The 22,193-nt window shown below is 39.1% G+C and overlaps 1 protein-coding gene across 8 annotated transcripts in view; it reads right to left on the bottom strand.

The window, feature by feature from the left end:
- Nucleotides 1–22,193, bottom strand: part of DACH1 (dachshund family transcription factor 1) — a 585,162-nt gene that overhangs the window by 119,783 nt on the left and 443,186 nt on the right. For 6 of the 8 annotated variants that reach the window (XM_061629968.1, XM_061629971.1, XM_061629969.1 and 3 more), the window contains 2 exons: nt 16,284–16,419; nt 10,991–11,128 (listed from right to left, as the gene is read on the bottom strand). In XM_061629968.1, coding sequence (XP_061485952.1) covers nt 10,991–11,128; nt 16,284–16,419 — 274 coding nt within the window. The remainder of the gene's footprint in view (nt 1–10,990; nt 11,129–16,283; nt 16,420–22,193) is intronic. The other 2 variants (XM_061629970.1, XM_061629967.1) reach the window with 1 other exon arrangement.

A 22,193-nucleotide genomic window follows, 5' to 3' on the forward strand; every position in this document is an offset into this window, starting at 1 on the left:
ATATGTACGTATCACTACTTTTAGGAAACTTTTTAATATAAAGTTCATATTTTTAAAGCACAAATCGTGAAGTAACAGAGGTTGTTATATTTTACAGAAAAAAATTAAGTCATGGCAAGTGAAGGACACAAAGACAAGTTATTTTTCCAAATTTTAAAGAGCAAGTATGTTTTTTGAAGAATTAACTAACATATATTTTGCATTAATATCTAAAGTTTAATCACCACTTAGGTAGAGCTGTAAGCAATTACTTTTAAAAAAGCATCTCCATACAGAATATATTGCATATAATTAATTCAATGACTATCAAGGCTATAAAGATTAAATAAGAAGAGAAATAAATATCATTAAAAACCAGCCATAGTCTAAAACTTAACTAAGCCAAGAGGATCCAGTGAACAATCCTAATTAAAGTGCCTGATACAAACAAAGCTTGGGCTAAAAGCACTAAAAACAATTGAACACTTATTTTATTAATCTAATGAATCATGTATCATATCATTACAGTTTTGTATATATCATTAATTTCATTCCTTTCGCTTAAGCCTTTTATTGGGATTACTTCAGTTATTAGTTGGTCTAATGTATTGGTTACCTCTAAATCTCACTCTACAATCTCTTCTTATCTTGTTGCATAAACCCTTGCGTGTTATTCAAATTGCTTCATTTATTATGATAGCTTCCCCATGTAAATTGTGCTGACTGCTCGCCCTTGCATAGTCCTCATTAGACTAATGAAAACCTTCAAACGAAAAAAACTAAACAACCTGCCAAATAAAGGTCTGAGGTTATTATGAAAATTACAACTCTGGGAGCTGGGAGAAGCTCTGTTCATTAATTCATGCTCAGCAAATTGCTAACTAATTTAGTTGCACTCCTCTGCATTAATGGATTATTTTATAAAAATGTTTTCCACAGCCCAAGACCTTTGGTGCATGCTTTCGAGAGGCTTGCATTCTAATCAACCCTAACAGTAAATTAGGAATGTAATATCTAAATAATAATTGGGATGGCATATGGAGGAAAATAGTGTTTAAAATCCCATGAAAGGTACTTTTGGTTTTCAGCTTCATATGTCAATTTCACAGTAGTTAAAACAATTGTACTTGTTTAATATTCTGAACCTGTTCCATAAGATACAAGTAACACTGGCCATCCAAAAATGTTCAAAAAGTTTCACTCACAAAATATCAAAAAATGTCCTGATTATCAGATGCGAACTTAATTCCTGTAAACACAGAGAAATTCACTAATTAAAAGTGCTGGGTATTTAAGGTAAACTTTTAGGGGGGAAATGAAACCTCCCAAAAGCTTTGAAACAGCTTCTGTGCAAACTTGTAATACTGATGATCTATTGGGCAAATTGTTTGCATTTGATAATTCATTTAAAGGGCTCATACTAAGGTGCTGAGCCAGCGATTCTTATCTGTGAATTAACAAACAAAAGCTGGTTCAGTTACCTGTGGCTAAACCATTGCCTCAACTTTACATGGAAGAATAGGGCTTGGGACAATATGGTATATCATTCTATCAAGTTGATGGAGGGATTTAAACTGCTCCAAGCATGGGAGACTGGGGAGCTATTACTGTGCTTCTTAACCCATAACATAACATTGGGAACAAGAGCAGGGAAGCATTTAGCCAAGCAAAAGGATATTGTGTGTGTGTAAATGTAAGCAAGGAAGGGCAGTATAGACAACATTTCAAGAAAGCATATATCTACTGTGATACCATTCATGGAAATGATGGATTTTCCTTTGCTGACAAATCATCCCAGAAAATAAAATCATTCATGTATGTCGCAAAAATGAATTTCTCCACAGAAGCTCCTGGGTTGTTGTAGTGTGGCTACGTTAGGTTTTATCTGTAGTGTTTTTTGTAATTAAAAATCCTTAAATGCTCATCAAAATGGACAGAAATCTACCAAGTTTTGTAACATGCAGCTTCTTCCTCAGATACCACATAGTGTTAAATCACAAAACCACTCATCCAGCTAATTATCTAATCATAGCCAAGGACTCAGATGAGTATGTACTCTCTTTCTGAACTTACCAGTAACTCTGTGGATGAGGAAATGAAGAGCCTCCTCTTTGAGAATGCAGTTTAAAATAAATCTCAAAAAAAAAACAAGGGCTTGCAGAAAAAATATGTTGCAACAAGGGACTGTTCAGGAAAAGATATGTTTCTTAAGACATTATTTTCTGCCCACAGATACCCACAGAGATGGGGAGGTATCATCTAGCTATAGAAAATTATCTAGCTGATTCTCTTCTGATTCTTTGACTTCTTTTACTGTAATTGAACATTAACCTCTCTATAGCTAGCCTAGTATTCACACCATCTTTTCCTGGAGCAAAACTGTGCTGGATTTCCATGCTTCCAACTTCCTCATTCACCCAAGGCTTCCATAGGGCACACAGGACTAGGATGCAAACTCCCTACAGCAGGGCTACAGAAGCTTTGGTCCTCCAGATGTTGATGGACTCCAACTCCCATCAGCTTTAACCAGCACAGCCTTTACGGTAGCAAAAAAATCCTTTTAGAACTGGAATGTTGAGAACACATATGAGACTCTTACCATAGTAAAGGCATGGCATAAATCCACAGACAAAACTACATGTGAATGCAGCCTTTGAGTGAAGATACAATGAGCCAGGTTAAGAAAGCTACAGTCCTATTGATATTTCTTTAGCCCAATATGTGAATCCCTTGATTCTTCCACATTCTTACAAGGTAGGCAATTTCACAGCATGCGGTTTTAGCAGTACACAGGAAATTTCTGAATGTAGGCTGCAATCCCCAAACCCATTGTGCCAGGCTGTGAGAGCTTTGGACTGAGCAGAGCCATCCTTCTGCTTGATTCTGCTGGCTTAGTCAGCCTCCAATCAGCTTTCCGTTGGCGTTACTCCTTCCACCCGCCAAATGGGAGGGGGGCAGAGTCTGGCAGAAAGCCCTGAAACAGGGTGCTCCAAGGGCAGTGCTGAGCTGGCCCGGCATCTACTAGATCCTGAACTGCTCTCACACTTGACTATGTCTGGCATCAGTGCTGATTCTGGCCCAACTGCTGTACCAACAAGGAGTAAGTTCAGTGGCTGGACGTGATCTGCCTGCCCCTTCTGCTGGGCTGGACTGCGGATGCAGCTCTGCCACTCTGCAAAGCCCTTGTCGGGAGTTTTGATTGTGTTGCCAGTTAATGGTTTAAAATATGTGTAGCATATTCACATCCCAGTGATAGCCAAATGACATGACTACTTTGCTTCATGGTATTTATTTTTATTTTCACTGTTTGCCAAGAGCACAAGTGGTCATGAAAATTGCCTCTGACCAACAGAGGAACACTGAGAAATCCATTCAGGAATATGGTATTTGGGAAAAATAGATAAAATGATCTAATCTAATTTCTCTATTCTTTCTGTTTTGACAAATCCAAACAAACAAAATATATATTTAACTGTTGATCACATAATTCTGCTTATTCTCAGACTCTCCTCAGTCATCACCTTTAAGAGTATTAGGAACATATAACACAGTGTACTGACTTATAGCAGCTCTTCAGTGCTTCAGAAAGGAGTATTTCTCAGCCCTACAGTGCTGTGGATTGAACCTGGGGGCGTATGCATTCAAAGCACATGAACTATGCCCCTTCCCTTAAAAAAAAATTAAAATATGAATAGATTCCAACTGCCTTGACATATTTATACATTTTTCATTCCTAGAAAAAGAGTTACATTTAAAATGCATCAGAATAAATGGGATAATCCCCCCACCCCATTCTATTCAGATGACAGAAAATAGAATTGGCCTGGGGGAAGGAGCTTCTCAGCATTGCTCTTTCTAGGACATCTTCTCTCAGGAATATGAACAAACTTATTGGTGGTGTTACTCACTTTGGGGCATAGTCTGCCCCGGCATAGTCAGTTATCTCCAATTTTGGAAGTTTCTCATCATTACCCTCTCTAGGTCATACAGTCCAGATGTAAAATCAGTGCCTAAGCCTTATTCAGGCAGGTGCTTTGTAAGTATCAAGGGGAGGAGATGGGATCTTGTTTTCAACAAAGTTTACAATCAATGTCTGAGCTGTGTAAGTAACACAGGGAAGAAGTCAGTACTGTCTTAAATTCAGGTACCCCTGCAGAATATACATACAGAAGGCAGACTGGAAACCACCATTCCAGTTTTAATAACTGGATGACTGTCATGACCCACCACCTGGAACCTTCAGCGTGCAGCAGAGAACTCAGATGTAGATGAGGTTCAGTCTACTTCATCTGGGTATGTAACTTTTTTGGTGCCCTAAAGCTGTAGGACACTATCGTGCCATCATCCTTTGACTCAAAGGATAAGTTGCTTGCAGTTCAGCTATCTGCACGGCCACAAAGAAGCCAAAGACTGTGAAGTAAGGAAAGAGTCCCTTAACCTTCCAACCAGCTCCTCCAGGGAGGCAAAGTTTGCCACACTCCAAGTCTGTTCAGCATTAGTTGCTTAAGGCTTTGGTAGACTCTAGCTCCCTGCAGCTACAACATCTTCTGTAGTTGGCTAAGGAGAAAGCTTCAACCAGCAGGGCCTCCTTGGAGCTGTCCAAGGTCCTGTTGTTTCTGCTTTGACTTTGGCCACATTCACACCATTATCATCTCACTTTAAATAGCCATGGGTTCCCCTCAAGAATCCTGGGAAGTGCATTTTGTAAAGGGTGCTGAGAGTTGTTAGGAGTCTCCTATTCTCTCATAGAGCTACAATTCCCCGAGTGGTTTAACAGTCAATCAGTCCCTCTTCTCAGAGAACTATGTCAACTGTAGCTTTATTGGGGGGGGGGGGTCTCCTAACAACTCTCAGCACCCTTCACAAACTACACTTCCCAGAATTCCTTGGGGTAAGCTGTAACTGTTTAAAGTGGAATAATAGTGGAGAAAATGCATGGTGTGACAGTGGTCTTTGACTGTACACTGCCTGTTCCATTTTGCTTATGTAAATCTCACACACCATAGAGATGTGTGCAGGGGAAGCTGTTTCACAGTGGTCTGTGCTATTTGCACAAACTACCACAAGTTACAATGGGATCAGCAGAATTTTTGGGACCTCACCATGAGAGATTTTATAGATACACCTCTGCTTACCACTGGGGATAGGAGAAAATTAAAGAAAAAGCTTTAATTTTACACATCTTCTCCCAGTGACTGTCAGCTTTTAACTGCTCCCGAAAGGCCTGGATGCATCAATGTTGTGGAGCATTCTGGGAAAGAATGGCAGCTGCCAATAGCGACTACAGTTTTTCTGTCACTGTTATTGCTGTTGCCACCACCTGAAAATTCCAGGAAAAAAATCAGAGAAGCTGCTGTTTCTCCACTGCCAATGGTAAGACTGTCCACATGGAAAAATCACTGAAATCCCACCCCTGAATTTGAAGCCTGTGACAAGATCAGCAAATGTGTGTGTGTGTGCAGGGAGGAATTCAACTTAACGCAATGGTACACTCTCTGTATTAGACATGATTGAATTATTCACTCACTCTCAATGCAGAGATGCATGAGAACTACCTGCCATCAATAGAAGCATTTCTACCGCAGTGACTCACACAGGTACAATGGGAGTGCTTGTCATTTTATTTATGGACACTACAACTACTGTGGTGGAAGAATGAAGTGAGCTCTCAATTTTAGTTTAGGAGAAAAATGGACACCTTGGATATCAGATGTTTTGGAAACACTGGTTTAACAGGAGGACTGTTTTTCCAGACCTGGTAACAAAGAGGTAAATGTACAAAATCAAGTCTTGGGGATTCTAGACTAGCAATAGCAAAGGTGGTCAACATGATGCCCATAGGAACCAGTGTGCCTGTCAGTACCTCTTGTGGCACTCATGAAAGTTCTCAGTAAATATCACTTCAAAAAAAATCACAGTGCACAAGAGACTGTTTGCACTTCCTCCTCAGTTCCTGTTTGCACTGGCTCGATTTCTCCTACTTTGAACATGCCCCCATTTCACTCGATGCCAGGAATGAACACCCTCCCTCCCTTCTATTCTGAACAGAGTAGAGGTGCAAAGAGCTTCTCTCTACGAGAGAGTGTGGTTGATAGAAGTGCTTTTATCCAATTAATGGGACTGGCATGCTCACACAATTTTGTGTCACTGTCTCTTTTTCTGCTCTTTTTGTATTATGCTATGGCCCTGTGGCAGCCATTTTGTGTTACGCCACACACTAGCAACAGACATTTTCTGAAAGGTGCTCACAGCACTTTTTCAAAATTGCAACTGTAGGCATGGCCCTAAAAAGGACTCCTAACAATAGGAACCAGCAGATCTGCACCTATACAGAGGCATAAATATACAGACACAAAGATTTAGGTCTAACACAGTTAATGGGTGGAAACCATCACCAGGCTCGTGTCAGCACAGTGGTAGTAAGGGCAGAGGAGTGCTCTTGTGCTTCTATGACCTCTTCTTCCCCCCCTTTCTTAAATGGGAAGGAAAAATACAGGATTATTCATGGCCTGACATAATTCACCCCATTTCAGGAACATGGCAGGGGAAAGGGAAATCATTAGGTCCTTCCTGCCAAGCTTTCCTTGGATGGCTTCCAGCACACCTCTTTTAGCCCAATGGTAGGGTACGTAGTGTGGAAGTTGCTGTAGAGGTGAAAAGGGGGAATCCAACATCAGAGCTCCGTTTCTGAAGTTGGAGCTCTCTCTCCACCCTCAGATAGGATTGCAAGGTAAAAGTAATTATCATGCATTTATAAGATTGAGCTGTCTTATTAATTCCAAAGCTTTTGTTGAAGTTGTCCTGCTATCAATATTTTCTTTACTCAGTGAGAAAAGACGGTGTGTACAAGAAGACTGTGTACAGATTTGCTGAATTGGCTGGAGCCATTACAGTAGCAAAATAATTTGTTTAAATTCTTAAAAAAAAATAGAAGAATGGAAAGAGGTTACAAGTCACTGAAAGCAGTGTTTTTTTTCTTTTTTATGTATTCAAGTCTAATTTTGGCTTTAGGACATATTCTGATTTTGTTATATAGAATTTCATTATTCCTCTCTAGACACACTTATCTATTTGCGTAAACAATTCTGTTGAATTTTAAAATGGAGGTTTATGATAACGTATACCTGAATCATAAGCATTGCTAACGATCTGTAACAGCTTATTATAAGTTGTCGAGAAAAACTCTCAAGAAAAAAAATCCACTTATGCAAGAGTTCTGGTTTTATGAAGTTTGTGAATATTTTTTTCTTTGCATGAAAGTGAAATCATCACAACGATTTCTGCTTAAGAGCATCCTTCTAATTAGAATCTCAAATAACATATTCAGTTTAAAGTGAAGAGTAGCGCTCCTGATTCATTTACCATTGGTGTCATTCTAGGAATCATAAACAGATGCAGATAGAATATTTGTTTTTATCTGATATCCTATGAAGCACAATCTCTCTTTAAAAATATAAGGGTGGGGGAAGTGTTCAAAATTATACATTTAAAACCAATATTAATCTTCCTACAAGCATTATTTTGCTGATTGATTTGCAATGATGCATAAACCATCTTGTTGGACATTTCAAAGACAGAATTTTACAATCATGACACTGCATGGTTTCTGTTCTGTTGTATTTTTAAATACTATCTAAAGTAATTAAAGTACATAATTGTTTTGATGATAACTGGTGCCCAGTATGCACATCGTCTCCATGACAATGTTGCATTTCATTTTAAGTTTAAATTACTTGCTTTTACAGATACTGACCATGTAGAATAGGTGACCTTATGAAAAATTACAGTAAATGATATTAAGGACATACATAATTAAAACAATTTGAGATCAATACATAGGTTACCACAGCTTCAATATGGTTTTGGATCAGGATAATTTAATATAGTATAATATTCACAAGAACAGTCAGCACTTCATAGGCAGCACAATCCACAATACTGATTCAGGGAGACCTAATGCTATTCAATGTTTGCATCGAGACTCCAGGATCAGACAAGGATATCTGGGTAGGGAAGTGCATTTCCTTTGCAAAAAGCAATGCAAGATGCACAAAAATCTAACAAATTCTTCCAGCATCTGCAAATGATTATGTGTCAAAATCACTACTTAGCTAGAGACTGACATAGACCAAGGCAACCTGTGGTCTGAGGTAGAAAATCCCAACAAATAGTTGTGCTCCTTTATGATGCTCAGCTTATGATAAGATGATTTGACAACTTGTTATCTTAATGGTATCTCAAAATCTGCCTCCTAAGTTTGTCACCTCATACTTTCTAAAGATAGGGGCAGGCTCAGGTATATGACAATGTCTTCCAGTATATCTCCTATGTATGAGCAACAGCTTAGGACTTGGCTGCAAATCAAGTGGAATGTATTTAAGAACCTAAAACAATAAGAAGAGCCTGCTGGATCAGGCCAACAGCCTATCTAGTCCTGCATCCTGGTTTTTACAGTGGTCAACTGGATGCCTATGGCAAGCGTGCAAGCAGGACCCTAAGCACAAGAGCACTCTCCCCTCCTTCAGATTCCAGCAATAGGTATTCAGAAGCATACTGCCTCCAACCATGGAGGTAGAACATTGCCATCATGGCTAGTAGACATTGATAGCCTTGTCTTTCATGCATTTGTCTAATCCTCTTTTTGAGCAATTCAAGATTCAGTGGAACCAGCTAACCAAAAATCGACAAAACAAATACAATTCTGTAACCTATTTAATAGTTAAAAATCTACAGGTATCTTTGACTCAGTGTGGCTGGATAATAACTATTTTATTTTATTTTATTTTTGGTAAAAACGTTTAGTAAAATCATTCTATCATTCTCAGTAAAAGCCACAGCTGTTGTGCAGGTGACTGCACAATACTTTTCTCCGACCTACAGATCACTGAAATGCTTATGGTCTTAAAAATTAACTTTTAAAATATTCTGCAGATTATATATTAACATTTTTTTCTGAAATTTAAGAATACTTCAATTTAAAAAGGGGGGAAGGAGCAGGGATAGGAGAGACGTTACTTCAAGAGGAGGAGCTTTTCCAACATCTCACAGTTGTAATTTTTGAAAGTCATTTGAGCTCTGATTGATGGATTAGCACAAATATGTTTTGGGGAAAAACAGTACACACAAATGCTTAATGAGTAAAGCTTAAAAATATAGTTTAAAAAAATAGACAAGTGATGCAAACATGCCATTTACATATGAATGACTGAATCTATTTGGTTTGCATTTGCTTCTCCACCTGTAATAATGATTAATGATTCTGAATGATTAAAGGTGGTCAAAAACAAAATCGCATATCTGAACAGCAGGTTCATAATGAAGCAAACAGATAATTACTATCTCTGCAAATATCTGTACGTGAAATTGCTTGTTTTAAGACAGGTAAGCTTGGCCTAAAAGTTACAAGGCTGGCTCAGGAGATATGATAAATGCAGTCATGACAGAAAACAATTTTTAATTTAGTATACCCTATAAATCTAGACAACCTATGAATATTTACAACCAATCCAGTAGGCAGAGAGAGGGGGGGGGAGGGGAACAAAAGAAGGCTTTGACCTAAACAATGACTGTTTAAGAAAAAGAACTCTCAGAAATTTTAATAGGAATAGATCTCATCATCTAGATAAGTTCATTACTGAAAAGTGATATACATTTGGAACACTTTTAACAATCATTAACAAGTTCCAGTCTTAACAGAAATAATGTAAAATGTGTAACTTTTTCACTGTGAGTCTACTGGAATTTAAGAGGATGGTATGCATGTTTTTTTAAAAAAAGCTTGAACAGGCTGATACAAAAACATTTGCTAAAAAGTCCAAAGGCAAGTCTGTTCATATCACCCTGTCACCACGAATGTCATTTGGAGGGCTAAGTGGGGCACATGCAAGAAACCATAACAGGTTGTGTATGCAATGAACCGAAATTAATGATTTGTATAAAAGAAATGTTGTTCTCATTAATTTTTAGTGTAATCTTATTAAAGATGCCACCTGTCCAGAATGGAAATGTCCAGATTTTAATTCACTTCCCATATCTCACAGTAGTTGCACAGGACAGAGCTGGGAACCTTTTGTATCTATTAAACGATACCACAAAATATGTCCTGTTTTAAAATCTTTACTACTGCAGCAATTCCATACAGATGTATTGCAGCACTTGCTGTTATGGCTTTGTCCTGCATTGCCACCAAGCTGTTGCCTTTGAGTTGAACCTCTACCATTTCATCATCCCTCAGTTCCACAGAGGTTGTACAAAGTCTGTATGTCAGGTAAATAAATTATAGCCTCCATTTCTGTAAGTTTAAAAAATAAGGATGGTTAATGATCCCTATGCAGAAGTAAAGTACTGAACAGGTCTATATAAACTGAATGAGTAGATGACATACTAATCAATAGAAATACTAATAGACATTAATCCAGCATATACACTTTCACTCAGATGGCTGATTAAATTTAAAATAAATTGCATGATATCCGCCAGTCTCATTTTACACTATTAACAGTTGCAGGAGCTAAGTACTTTAGCCTCCCTTCCATATACATGGCCTTCAACAGTTATCTCATAGTAGTTTACTTTAAGTGACTGTTCCTTTGATCAACTACAGACACACACCAATTATAAAAAAAAAAATTCTTAATAAAATATTCCTAAAGAACAGGCTCTAAGAAGCAGAACAGATAAGGACTATATTTTTCATATCTGCATTTTATTGAGAGATTTATCTCATTTCTTTCTCTTTATAGTACCATTATTAAATAATTTCTGCAATTTAATTTTTACCCTTTTAAAATAATTAATGTACTACATGAGCATGTACACCCATACACAAAAGAAATTATGTTATCTTCCAGAAGCGACAGGAAGCTAGTTTTGCCCTCCATCAGTACTTCCACTTGCGCACCGCCAGTAGCAGAATTAGCACAAAGAACAGCAACACTGGTATTAATTATATCTGGATTATAATATTTGTTTGTTTAAAGCAATAACACAATAATCTAAAGCAACTGTCTACCTTTTTCCATGTGCATTCTTTTTGTATCATGGCCAGTATCGTGGCCAGCCAGGTCACCCTCTTTTGGACCAGGTAGAACATTCGGTGATAAACCCATCAACATCTGGTTCATGGACAGGCCATTCTGATGGACAGCTGCTACCACCAAACAGACAAAAAAAAAACCACATTACTGCTAGTAAACTTCACAGTAGTTATGTCGAACAACACAGTTTCTGCCTATTTATGTGGAAGCATGATAATTCCTGCTCAACTCACCTAAGAGTCAGGAAAGTCTGCTGCCACTGCTGGGTCCTCCTGACATTCAGGTGTTAGACATAATGTTGGATTAGGGTTAGAATAAGGCCTTCACCCACAGAATCCAATCTGTGCAGGTCTAGCTTGTTGTTGTTTGATGCCCAAATTTTATGAGCTAATACACAGATCAGACCTGTGCAAATAGGCCGTATTCTAACATGACATTTAATGCATGGATATCAGGCAGGCCTGGAGAAGGGAGCAGCGTACCCCCCCATAGGCTCCACCCAACTGGAGCATTACTTAAACGAGCTCAGTCTTTTGTTTCAGCAATGATGCATGTTTTGGCACTAAAAGAAAGCAAGCCTGCATGCACACACATACATACACACAGCAGACAACATCCCAGAAATTAGGGGTATGAGGTATTCTATTTTTAATTTTTTCCCCAATAGTTAGGAATGTAGAGAGAGGACCTTAGTAAAGTAGTATATACATTGTCTAAATAAAATAATAAATAAATAAATACATTTAAATACCCAGATACAAGCCATATCTTAGCGCTCATGCACACAACAAGGAAATTACCAATTTTCATTTGGTTATTCTGCAGCCAAAAATGTCTGTTTGTTTGTTACATTTATGAATCGCTTCCCATAAAGCATCCAGGAGTGATTTGACAATAAAATCAACAATAAAACACATATCAAGTCCAATACAGATACAGAGTGGGATAAAGTTCTCCACTTAAAAGGTTTATTGAAAAAGGAAGGTGTTCAATAGACAGTGAAAAGATAATAGAGATGATGTCTTTCTAACATGTAAGAGGAGGAACTTCCAAAGACTAGCTTCGAAGACCAGGAGCCACCACAATTAAGGCTTAATTCCTACATCATATAGAACAGACCTCCTCATTACATGGAATCTGCAGAAGCAGAGTGCAGTGATCAGTGCGCCAGATAAGCGGGGAGATGATCTGGTGTCCTAGTTCCCAAGCTGTATAGGGCTTTGCACACCAAAATCACCACCTTCAACTTAGCTTGGAAGATAACTGGAAGTCAGTGCAATTCTTTCAGCAGCAATATAAAACAATACTGATATTCTGCCCCAGTGAGCAGTCAAACTGCTGCATTTTGCAATAGCTGAAGTTTCCAGGTGAACCTCAAGGGTAGCCCCACATAGCAGCATGTGATGTTACATTGTTATATGTGTTAACATATGCTGATATACAGGTAATGTTTGATATGGATTTATATTAGGTTGAATATGGTAGGTAGAAGGTGAGGAGAGGGGGAGTGAGCGAGTTGGAAAGCGTAGGAATACTGTGTGTTGATTGGCTGAGTGAATGGAAGTTGAAGATTTTTTAGTATGACAGTTGACCGTTAGGGCTTGACCTTGGGAAGAGAGGATTGGCTGGGAAGTTTAATAGTGAATAGAGTAGCAGAATTTACTTATAGTCATTGAGGAAAAACTGGTAAGTAACTTAAAGGAAACTACGAAACCTTAATCTGTAACCACATGATTTTAAAACGTGAGTGTTAAGTATTCTTGTTTTTGTTCATAACATCTGTTGAATAAATTCTGGTTAGTTTCATACCTGGTTCTTGGCTAGCTATCACAAAGAACAGATATATTGGCAAATGGTATACAAAGGTTGAAACAGTAACTTATGGTGGCAGCAAAATTTACCCCAGTGAGAGAAACAGTTAGAAAGTTAGAGAGAAACAGGGAAGCAATCCATAGCTGGGATCTTTAAGGGCAATAAAGAAACCAGAGGGGTTGTGGCTTTCTATTGCCTGAACAAATACTAAGCAGGGGTATTGTTTAATAGTAGTTTGTAATGAAATACATATCCTTTCCTGCTTAAGTGACAGAGTGACAGCAAGGGAATACGACAGAGCACATTGCAGAACTCCAACTTTGAGGTTACCAGCACATGGAACACAGTGGCCAGGTTATCCTGGTGTAGATATGGCCATGCCTGTCTTAGCGGCCAAAACTGATAAAAGGCACTCCTAGCCAGTGACGTTCCTAAGCCTCTAGTGATAGAGAATGATGAGGGAGCAGCCTCAGACTCAGGGGGAGTCCTTCAGGAGACGTACAACCCTATCCAAAACAGGCAATTGACCAATTATCAGAACTCAGGAACCTCTCACTCACAGTACCTCTGTCTTGCCAGGACTGAAGAGCAGTTTTTTGGACCTCATCCAGACCACCATTGAATCCCGGGAAAGGTCCAGGGCTTTCACAGCCTCTTCAGATTCAAATGTTACAGAGAAATAGAGCTGAGTATCATCAGTGCACTGATGACAACTCGCCCCAAATCTAATGAAAGCTCACAAAAGCTTCACATAGATGCTAAATAGCATTGGGGACAAGATGGTACCTTGTGGCACTCCACAACACAGCTGCCAGGGAACTGAAAAATAATCACCTAATATTATTCTCTGAAAATGACCCTGGAGATAAGATCAGAACCACTGTAAAACAGTGCCTCCAATACTCATCTCACCAAATTGGTTCAGGAGGATACTATGGTCAATGATATCAAAAGTCACTCAGCCATACATCAAGAATAGCAGGGTCAAAATTCCCCTGTCTTTCTCCCAATAAAGATAATCCATAATAGTGACAAAGGCCGATTCAGTCCCATGTCTAGGCCTGAACCCAAACTGAAATGAGTCCAGATAATTGGTTACAACTAAAAGTGTTTGCAACTGTGCCGCCACAACCCTCTAGATTGTCTTATCTCAAACATGAGATATTTGCAACCAGGCAATAGTTGTCACTCTTCAAGAGCTGTCAAATCTTTGCCTCTTTCAAGACAGCCTCACCCATTAACACAGATTTCAGACCAATTTTAAAGACTTTAGAACTTATATGTAAATATGCAAGAATTAAACAAATAAAAACCTACCTTTCATGAAAGTTAATTAGAGTACAATAGGTGAATGACTATAATCATCTCTGCCAGTTGCAGTGTACCAAAACATTAAAATTCATTATTTACAAAAGAAATAAAATGTCTCCCATGTATGCATAGGTATCAAATTCACTCAGTGACTAGAACATTGACAGGTGACTTGGCATGTGTGAATGAACTATCACATATCAAAGGCCACTGACAGAATTTTCATATCACCTCGAACAGAAGGCTTTTCTTGAGTGTCAATGTTCAAGTGATAAGAAAGCAAGAAGTGTACGCATGTACAATCTGGGCCTTAGTTCCAATGCTATTGCTATTGCTAATTTCTCAATCTGAAAAGGTCTACAATTCACTGCTGTCTATATAAAAATACAGTAAAGTGAAACAAAAACATAGAATACATTTAGGTATGTTTCATATGATACACACTAGGGGATACAAATTTAACGTTCATAACACTGCTCTACAAAATCAAATAAGCTTTCTGCAGATTATAGAATTATTAAGATAATAACTAATTAGAAAGGTTTTTAATCTCATGTGGCAAGGTGCAATACTGTTAATATATCTGAAAGTCATAAGCATTATAACCTAAGGATTGCATTTTTTAGCAAACCGTTATATAAATGAACATATATGGAAGCTCACCAAGCACTAGAAAAATCTCCTGGTTTATCGTGGTCTTCCTGGGACTGTAAAATTAGGGAGAGTGTTTTCAAACACCTGGACCTGGCCACCTGCGCTATATATGGCTGCTGGATTTTGTCTGGCTAGTGCAAGGGTGGGAAACACCCTACCAGCAGCCAGATGAAGCCCACAGACACATTTCATCCAGCCCTCTGGGTCTTCTCATGACCATTAGCTGTTCAGCAGGCAGGCAAAAGGGCTGTAATGTTGTGCAGAGTGTGAGATTGTAGTTCCTTCATATGCAAGAAGATCTGCAGCAAGAAGTTCAAAGCAGAGGGGGAAATGTCTCAGCAGACTTGTGTTCCTTGCAAATATGTGGAAAGTCATCCACCCATGATGCAAATGCAAAATGTCTTATATACATTTTGCAATTACATGAATGCCATTCAGGATGCTATTTTTAAGTTTGAGCATTTAAACATCTAAACAAAAACAAAAACCAGAAGGTGAAACTTAAGTGGAGTTACTAAGAATTAAATACAGTAATACCCCATTACCCCAATTAACGAATTCTCCAGGAACGAAGCTCCTTTTAAGGAAGGCTTTTTTAAAAGTGAAATTGAGCACCTTTGCTTCGCTGTCCATAATAACTTTCAAGCCTATGCCTTTGCTTTAAGGTGAAACAGACCAGCCTGTGTCTTTGCTTTGCTATGTATAAACTTCCAAGCCTGTGTCTTTGCTTTGCTAGGGTGAAACTGACAGGCCAGTGTGTTTGCTTTGTATTAAAGCACTTGCTTTCTCCCAGGGCTGGGAAGAATCCACTACAATTCAGAGGAGAAGGAGAGAAGGTGAAAGGAGAGGGAGTGGGTGGGTGCCAGGTAGGCACCCTTTAAAGCCCCTGTTGAAGCTGCTCCCACCATCTATGAGTGGGTGTAGGAACTTATTCCTATTCTTTCTATGCTGTTCCTAATGCTGGTACCAAAGTTTCTGTTAAAGAAGTGATGTCCAGAGACGCATCTACTTTGTTAATGGATATATTACTGTATATGCCTCTGTTTCTATGGGAAATAGCTTTGTGTATGTGTTTGTTTGTGTGAATCTGGTCCTGCCCACTAGTGGAATGCAGGTCCCTGACACCTTTCCACTGGGGTAACATGGATCTCAGCATAAAAAAGGTTCCTGATCCCTGGCTTAGTCGGCTATAATATTGGCTGGTTTGGTAGTATATGAATGTTCATTATCCCAGAAGCACATCTCATAAAATGTTTTCTCATCATATGAACAGCTGTGTCCCCTACTTCACACCTTCATGTTTAACACACTACGCTGTCACTTTCCCTAAATTCTGTCCATGGCAACATCATACCATCAGATAAACCAGACTGAGGAATATAATACTGAGAAACAGTTTTGTTGGCAAAATTGAAATAATTAGAAAGAGGGCACACAGCTGTCACCAGATAACACATTTTCAGTGGCAAAAGAAAACACACGGTGACCTACGGATTCTGTCTGAAGAACTTTCAGTTCGGGCAGGGGAGCTGGATACACTGCTGCTACGATGAGATGATGGATGGCTTCCAGGTCTTCGGCCCTCTTCAAGGGATGGAGCAGGAGAAGGGCTGTCTGGAACTCGTTCCTGCATATCACAAAGCAAAAATGAAAATCAATGTAAAACAATACTACTTTTCAGAGCCTTCATGTTGTTACCCATTTGACCTATCAAAATGAGTGCCAACACAAAATTGTTTTATTTCTTTATTATTTAATTTATATCCCGCCCTTCCTCCCAGCAGGAGCCATGACAGCAATAAAAGAGGTGCTAGTACTCTTACCAGCGAATTCCATCACAAAAAAGCACTGTCCATTTCACACTCATATATCACAAACTGGAAGTAATTTGAATAATGGGTGTTTTGATCCTCACATCTCAAGCAACTGGACAAGTGCTTGAGATGTAATCTCTCTATGGCTGGACCACTCTAGATTAGCCAGTGTGAAGGTTACAACAAAGGCTCAAATCTAAAAAGCTATTCAAGTATATGGCATGGAAAAGTTAACTGATCATGCTTCTCTAGAATATGGAACCACAGACTCAGAACTACTTGATAGATCTCAATTTTAATTTTAAACTATTCTCCATTTATACAAACCACTAGTACCCCAATCCAATGCATGGCGGATTGGACAAGAACTGAGTAGGTGGAGCCAGTTTTGTAGGGTCTTCATCATCTCATTGCCATGCAACCCAAATTGCTTAATTAAGAAAAACACTACTGAAAGGAAATTGACAATGTTAGCATGGTATGTTTGTGTCCAGGATCACAACAGCTAAATTTAGGATTACAATGCTGATGTTTGAAGAATCCAGGCAATTTTACTGTTTGGTTTGCCATGTTCTGAAGGGCTTCATTAAAATGAAATCCAGTGAGTATATAAGATTTGAATAGTGTTGCACAGTAAATTAATGCATTTTAAGAATTTAATTTATTTATCAAATTTATGTATGCTTTTATAGAACAAATTATAATATGGAGACAACAGAAGAAATGCACAGGGCAACACAACACAATTATGACTGAAACAAAGGAAATGAGTTTTATTATTGTCATATAATAAGATGAAGCAGGAGAAAGTCTATGAGAGAGTGCTTTGGAAACTCAGTTTATCAGTTCATTTGTGAAAGACCCTTTAACCTTAATAGCAATGCAAGTGAACTAGGTAAGAGTCTAATTAATTTAATTCCTCAAGTCTCTTTTTCATAGTCTCGGCTCATAATTCCTTCAATCAATAATATACAGTCTTTTGCAGTTTTTTCTTTCTCAAAACTAACTCCAACAATAAATGGAAATGCTAAATTGCAATTCTCTCTTCCTCCAAAAAGGGCACACCAATAAACAAATGGTGGTAGAATATCAATATGAAAAAGTCATTCTTGGGGGGAATTGTGGGAGAAAGGATGGATTTAGTAAAATATTTACGTATTAAAAGGATTTGATTAACAAAAATATTTTAAAGAGTGGATTAAAATGTATTCAGCTAGTTTATCACACATAACCTTTCGACAGCTATCATATAACAGATGGGAATAGATACATGGACCTAGGAGTCTGCATTACAGAACATTATGGGAACATCAAGTTCCGTTTCCAAGGCTTCTGCTGATTTCTTCTAGTCTTCTGCTACTTACTAAAAAAATCCACCCAGACCAAACTTGATTGGTAGGAAAAGAGAGATAGTCTGGATAAAACAGCTTGACCCTCCAGATGTTGCTGAACTACAAATCCCGCCAGCCCAGCATGGATGACCAATGGCAAGGGATGATGGGACTTGTAGTTCAGCAACATCTGGAGGGCCAAAGGTTCTCCACACCTGGGATAAAATGTAACGTCCAATAACTCCTCAGTGCTAAGCAATCTCCCTGTAGAGCCTTCTGGCAAATTCATCTGACTTGCTGAATCGGCCTTTGGTGGGGTTGCTGCTAGGTTGCAACTCAGTGTTATCTACTGAACTGAGAGGGAAGGGAACTGCGGCTTCTCATATCTGTTCTTCCTCTGGTCCTGTAAGCCACTGCAGCTTTGCTTTACTATATAGCTAGAGTGCTGCTCGCTATTACAAGTGGGGAAGGGTGTACTACAAGAGTACAGAGAACTAGTGAGCAAAGCCATACCAGCCTTGTTTTTCATTTCCGCAGAGTTCTTAAACATATACTGTCAGTTTCAGGTTTGCAAGTGGCAAGCCTAATTTTGGGATACAGGATCATGCTTGTTTGATGCATGAAAAGAAATCAAACTACAATCTTTTACAGAATCCCCTCCTTTTCAGATCCTGAACTGAGCCCCAGGTCTAACTGTGTACTCCCCCTGTGATTTCAAAGGGAAACAACTCCACACACTAATCTAGCTTAGAACCACGTTAAATAAGATGAGGACAAGGAGGTCTCAACTATATTCAGAGGCACATGCAAAGACACACACATGCACAGACTACACACAGAAGGTTCCCCCCACCAAACTGGATTGCCACAGCACAGAATGTTGCATTTGAACCTCTTGCTGAGTAGCTTCGTGTTATTTTATTAGTTTAAATATCTCTACTTCTAGAGACCTGATTACTGCACCTTTGTAATAAAGAACCAGTCAACCTGTCTCGAGCTGAAGCTAATTTTAAAGGTTAGCACAGAGAGTGACACATACTATTTCTCTCTCCTCATCTTACCTCTCCAAAACAATGAATATTAAGTCTCTTATCAAGTTTTAGTGGGAAGGACAAACCTTGCAGTTCAATTGAACAAACAGGAAATTTGTGCAGGAATATGTGTAGAAACAAGGAGGACAGTAATGCTCTGGCACCTGGAGGGATGTACATTTTTCCTCATTTTCAATTCCACAGAAAGTCCTAGTTCTCAATGAGATGGTAACTCTAATGGGTCAGTGCCACTGCAGGTGGGAACTCAGTTGAATCATCCTCCAAAAACAAGAAATGACCTGCTAATTGCAAACTAGCAGGCAAAAGAAGCGACTAAGCTAGAACCCTTCTTCTTTACATCTCATTTTCTATATGGAGGGACGTTTCCCCTCCACAATGAAGCATTCAGTCATGTGAGCCCCCAACTGCAGACTGAAGTGATGCGCCCAAGGAACAGAACTAGGCCAAGGTGGCAGGTTCTATTCTGCAGTGTGAAATCTTCTGACAGTGGCCTGGTGCGCATGACATGGTGCCTGAGGAGAGAGCTTAACATTAAGCGCAGGTTCAGAAGATGTGCCAAACCTTGGCTTAGCTCAGTGTGGCACAGAAGTAAAAAAAAAAATTCCCTTTCCAGGATCACAAGCATTTGTGGGGCTCCAGTAAGAAAGAGTTTCTCTTACCATGTCAGGTGAACCAGGCCGCTATCAACCTCATTCATTTGAATAAATGCAAGATCTTCTGTATCACTTGGCACCTTCTCATTATGCTGAAGAAAGGGGGGAGGAGCAGGGGAAGGGGTACAGCAGGGCACACACAAGCCTGAGAACCCCACTCCACCCCAGCTCAAGTAGAACTATAAAGGGAATATAGTGTCTGAATAGGCCATATATGTATTTTAATTCAAGCCAAAATTTTGTAGACCCTGGGAGAATTCTTTGGAAGATTTTCTCTTAAAGAAAATCTAAATTATTCTACCTGTATGGCTTTCAGACACTATTTATGCCTTCTAATGTCCTCTACACATGCAGTTTATGCTATTTAGGATTTTGATGAGTTTTTAAATGTATATTTGCATGACTTTATTTGTATAATTATTGCAGTGAGATATCTCAAACATTGGAGAAGACGGGGTATAAATATTTACACAAATAAACAAAAGAAAAGGCAAACAAGTATTAGCAGCAGAATGGAGGAGAGTACAAGTGGTGATTTATATCAGCATCATATGCTCAAACAAGTATTTTAGTTGAATCAAATCTTGGATATGAGATCAGCCCTGGGTAAGAAAAGAACTTGTAGGAAACAACTCATTTCCTCTGATCCAAAGCTCAGTGGAAAAGTTACTTTTTTGAACTACAACTCCCATCAGCCCCAGCCAGCAGGGCCACTGGATTGGGCTGATGAGAGTTGTAGTTCAAAAAAGTAACTTTTCCAAGCCCTGGTTAGGACTAGAGGCTACAGGGAAGAGGGGTTCGCAACCTTACAGTACAATTCTATGCACATTTACACAGAAGTAAGTCCCACATTATCTAATGGGGCTTACTCTCATATAACTATGCATAGGATTATGGCCAAAGATACCTTGAACCTCAGTTTTTATTCTGAAAAGGGTTATGCACGACCAGATTTTCTCAACCATCTGACAATATCTATGATTCCGACATAGCCTTGTTTGAGCGAGTCTCAAGCTTGTTCACACACTATACTCTTAAGGATGAGGGTGCAATAGCGACATGTGATCTTTCATAGATGGGAACACACAAAAGGTGAAGGAGAGAGTCCTTTGCCATTTGAGGAAAAAAGGAATTGCTAGCAAGGTTCTTTCCTTCTTTTTTCTCTCTGCTCTTCCTTCTTCTCAAAAGCATGGGAATATAAGCCACATTGTTGTTACAAGGAATGATCCTAGCCAGAGGTTTTTTTTTTCAGCCGTGGCAGCAGCAGCTTTTGCCATAAGTGAGGGTGAGACAGCTGAAGTTATTTTTCATTTCTTTATTTATGGAATTTATACCTCACTTTCCAGTATATGTCATAAAGCAGCTTAAAGTGAAAATAAAACATATAACATACAAAATTTAAAACATAGATTAAAACATCAGAACAGCATTTATGGTGCAAAGGCCTCCTAAAATAATACCGGTGTAACCTGGCACCTGAAACTTAGCAGTAACTGTGCCTGCCTGATTTCTAATAGGAGAGCAGTCCATGGACTTGCCCTCTCTACACTGAAGGCACAACTCCCCATTGACATTTGTGCTTCTCAACCATGGGGAACCACTAAAAGTTCTTCTACAGATGATCTCAGTGATCAGCTTGAGACATACGGGGTAAAGGTGTCCTTGCAGTATCCTGGCCTAAGTTGTTAGGGCTTTGTACACTACTACAAGAAACCAGAACCTGGCCTTGTAGCAGACAGGAAGCCATAGCAGGTCTTTTAACACTGATGTGATGTGTTGGCAGTAGTCTGTTCTCATTAACAATCCAGCCACATTCTGCATTAGCCCTCTGTAAAGAGTATGAACTAGGGTTCCCAGGTGTCCGGTTTTCGCCCGGAGACTCCGGATTTTTAGACCCTCTCCAGGTCTCTGAGTGAGTCAGCTTAATCTCCAGACTCTCAGCTTTCATTTTTAAAAAAAGTTTCTAGATAGTCTGGTTCACAAGATATACACTAAAACGTCAGTTGCCCCCCTCCACCGCAACTTCTGTGGGATGATCCAGCTGCTCTAACCGTACCCTTTCAGGTTTGTAGCCAATAAGTGAAGTCAGGGTTGTGACTGACAATGAATTTCTGAGCCTCCAGGCAGTACCTAGACCCCTTTGCAAACGTAGAAAACTGTTGTTGTTTTCCTGTTTATCAGAAAATCTAATAAATTGTAAGTATATAGCTTTCAGCAGTACCAAAAGTCTTTTTTTCTCTTGTGTGCAGGAGTCAAACAAGTTTGAATTTTCCTGGGTTGTTGAAGAGGGCAGTGTTTTGAAAACCTTTCCAATATGAAGTTTTAATCCAATACCCTCTTTCCTGGGAGTAAAGCTGCAATGCTAAGCCCACATGCCCAGGGTAAACCCCATTGAATTCAATAGGACTTACTTTTGAGTAGATATGGTTAGGATTGTGCTGTAAATTAATGGGACTTTTGAGTGAACATAGCAAAGGATTGTGCTTGTCTTGTAAATCTTTCTCTTCCCCGCCAATCCTATTTTTTAAAGCACTTAGGCAGGGCTTACATA

This window comes from Rhineura floridana, chromosome 5 (genome assembly GCF_030035675.1).
Source record: "Rhineura floridana isolate rRhiFlo1 chromosome 5, rRhiFlo1.hap2, whole genome shotgun sequence".
Taxonomy (NCBI): domain Eukaryota; kingdom Metazoa; phylum Chordata; class Lepidosauria; order Squamata; family Rhineuridae; genus Rhineura; species Rhineura floridana.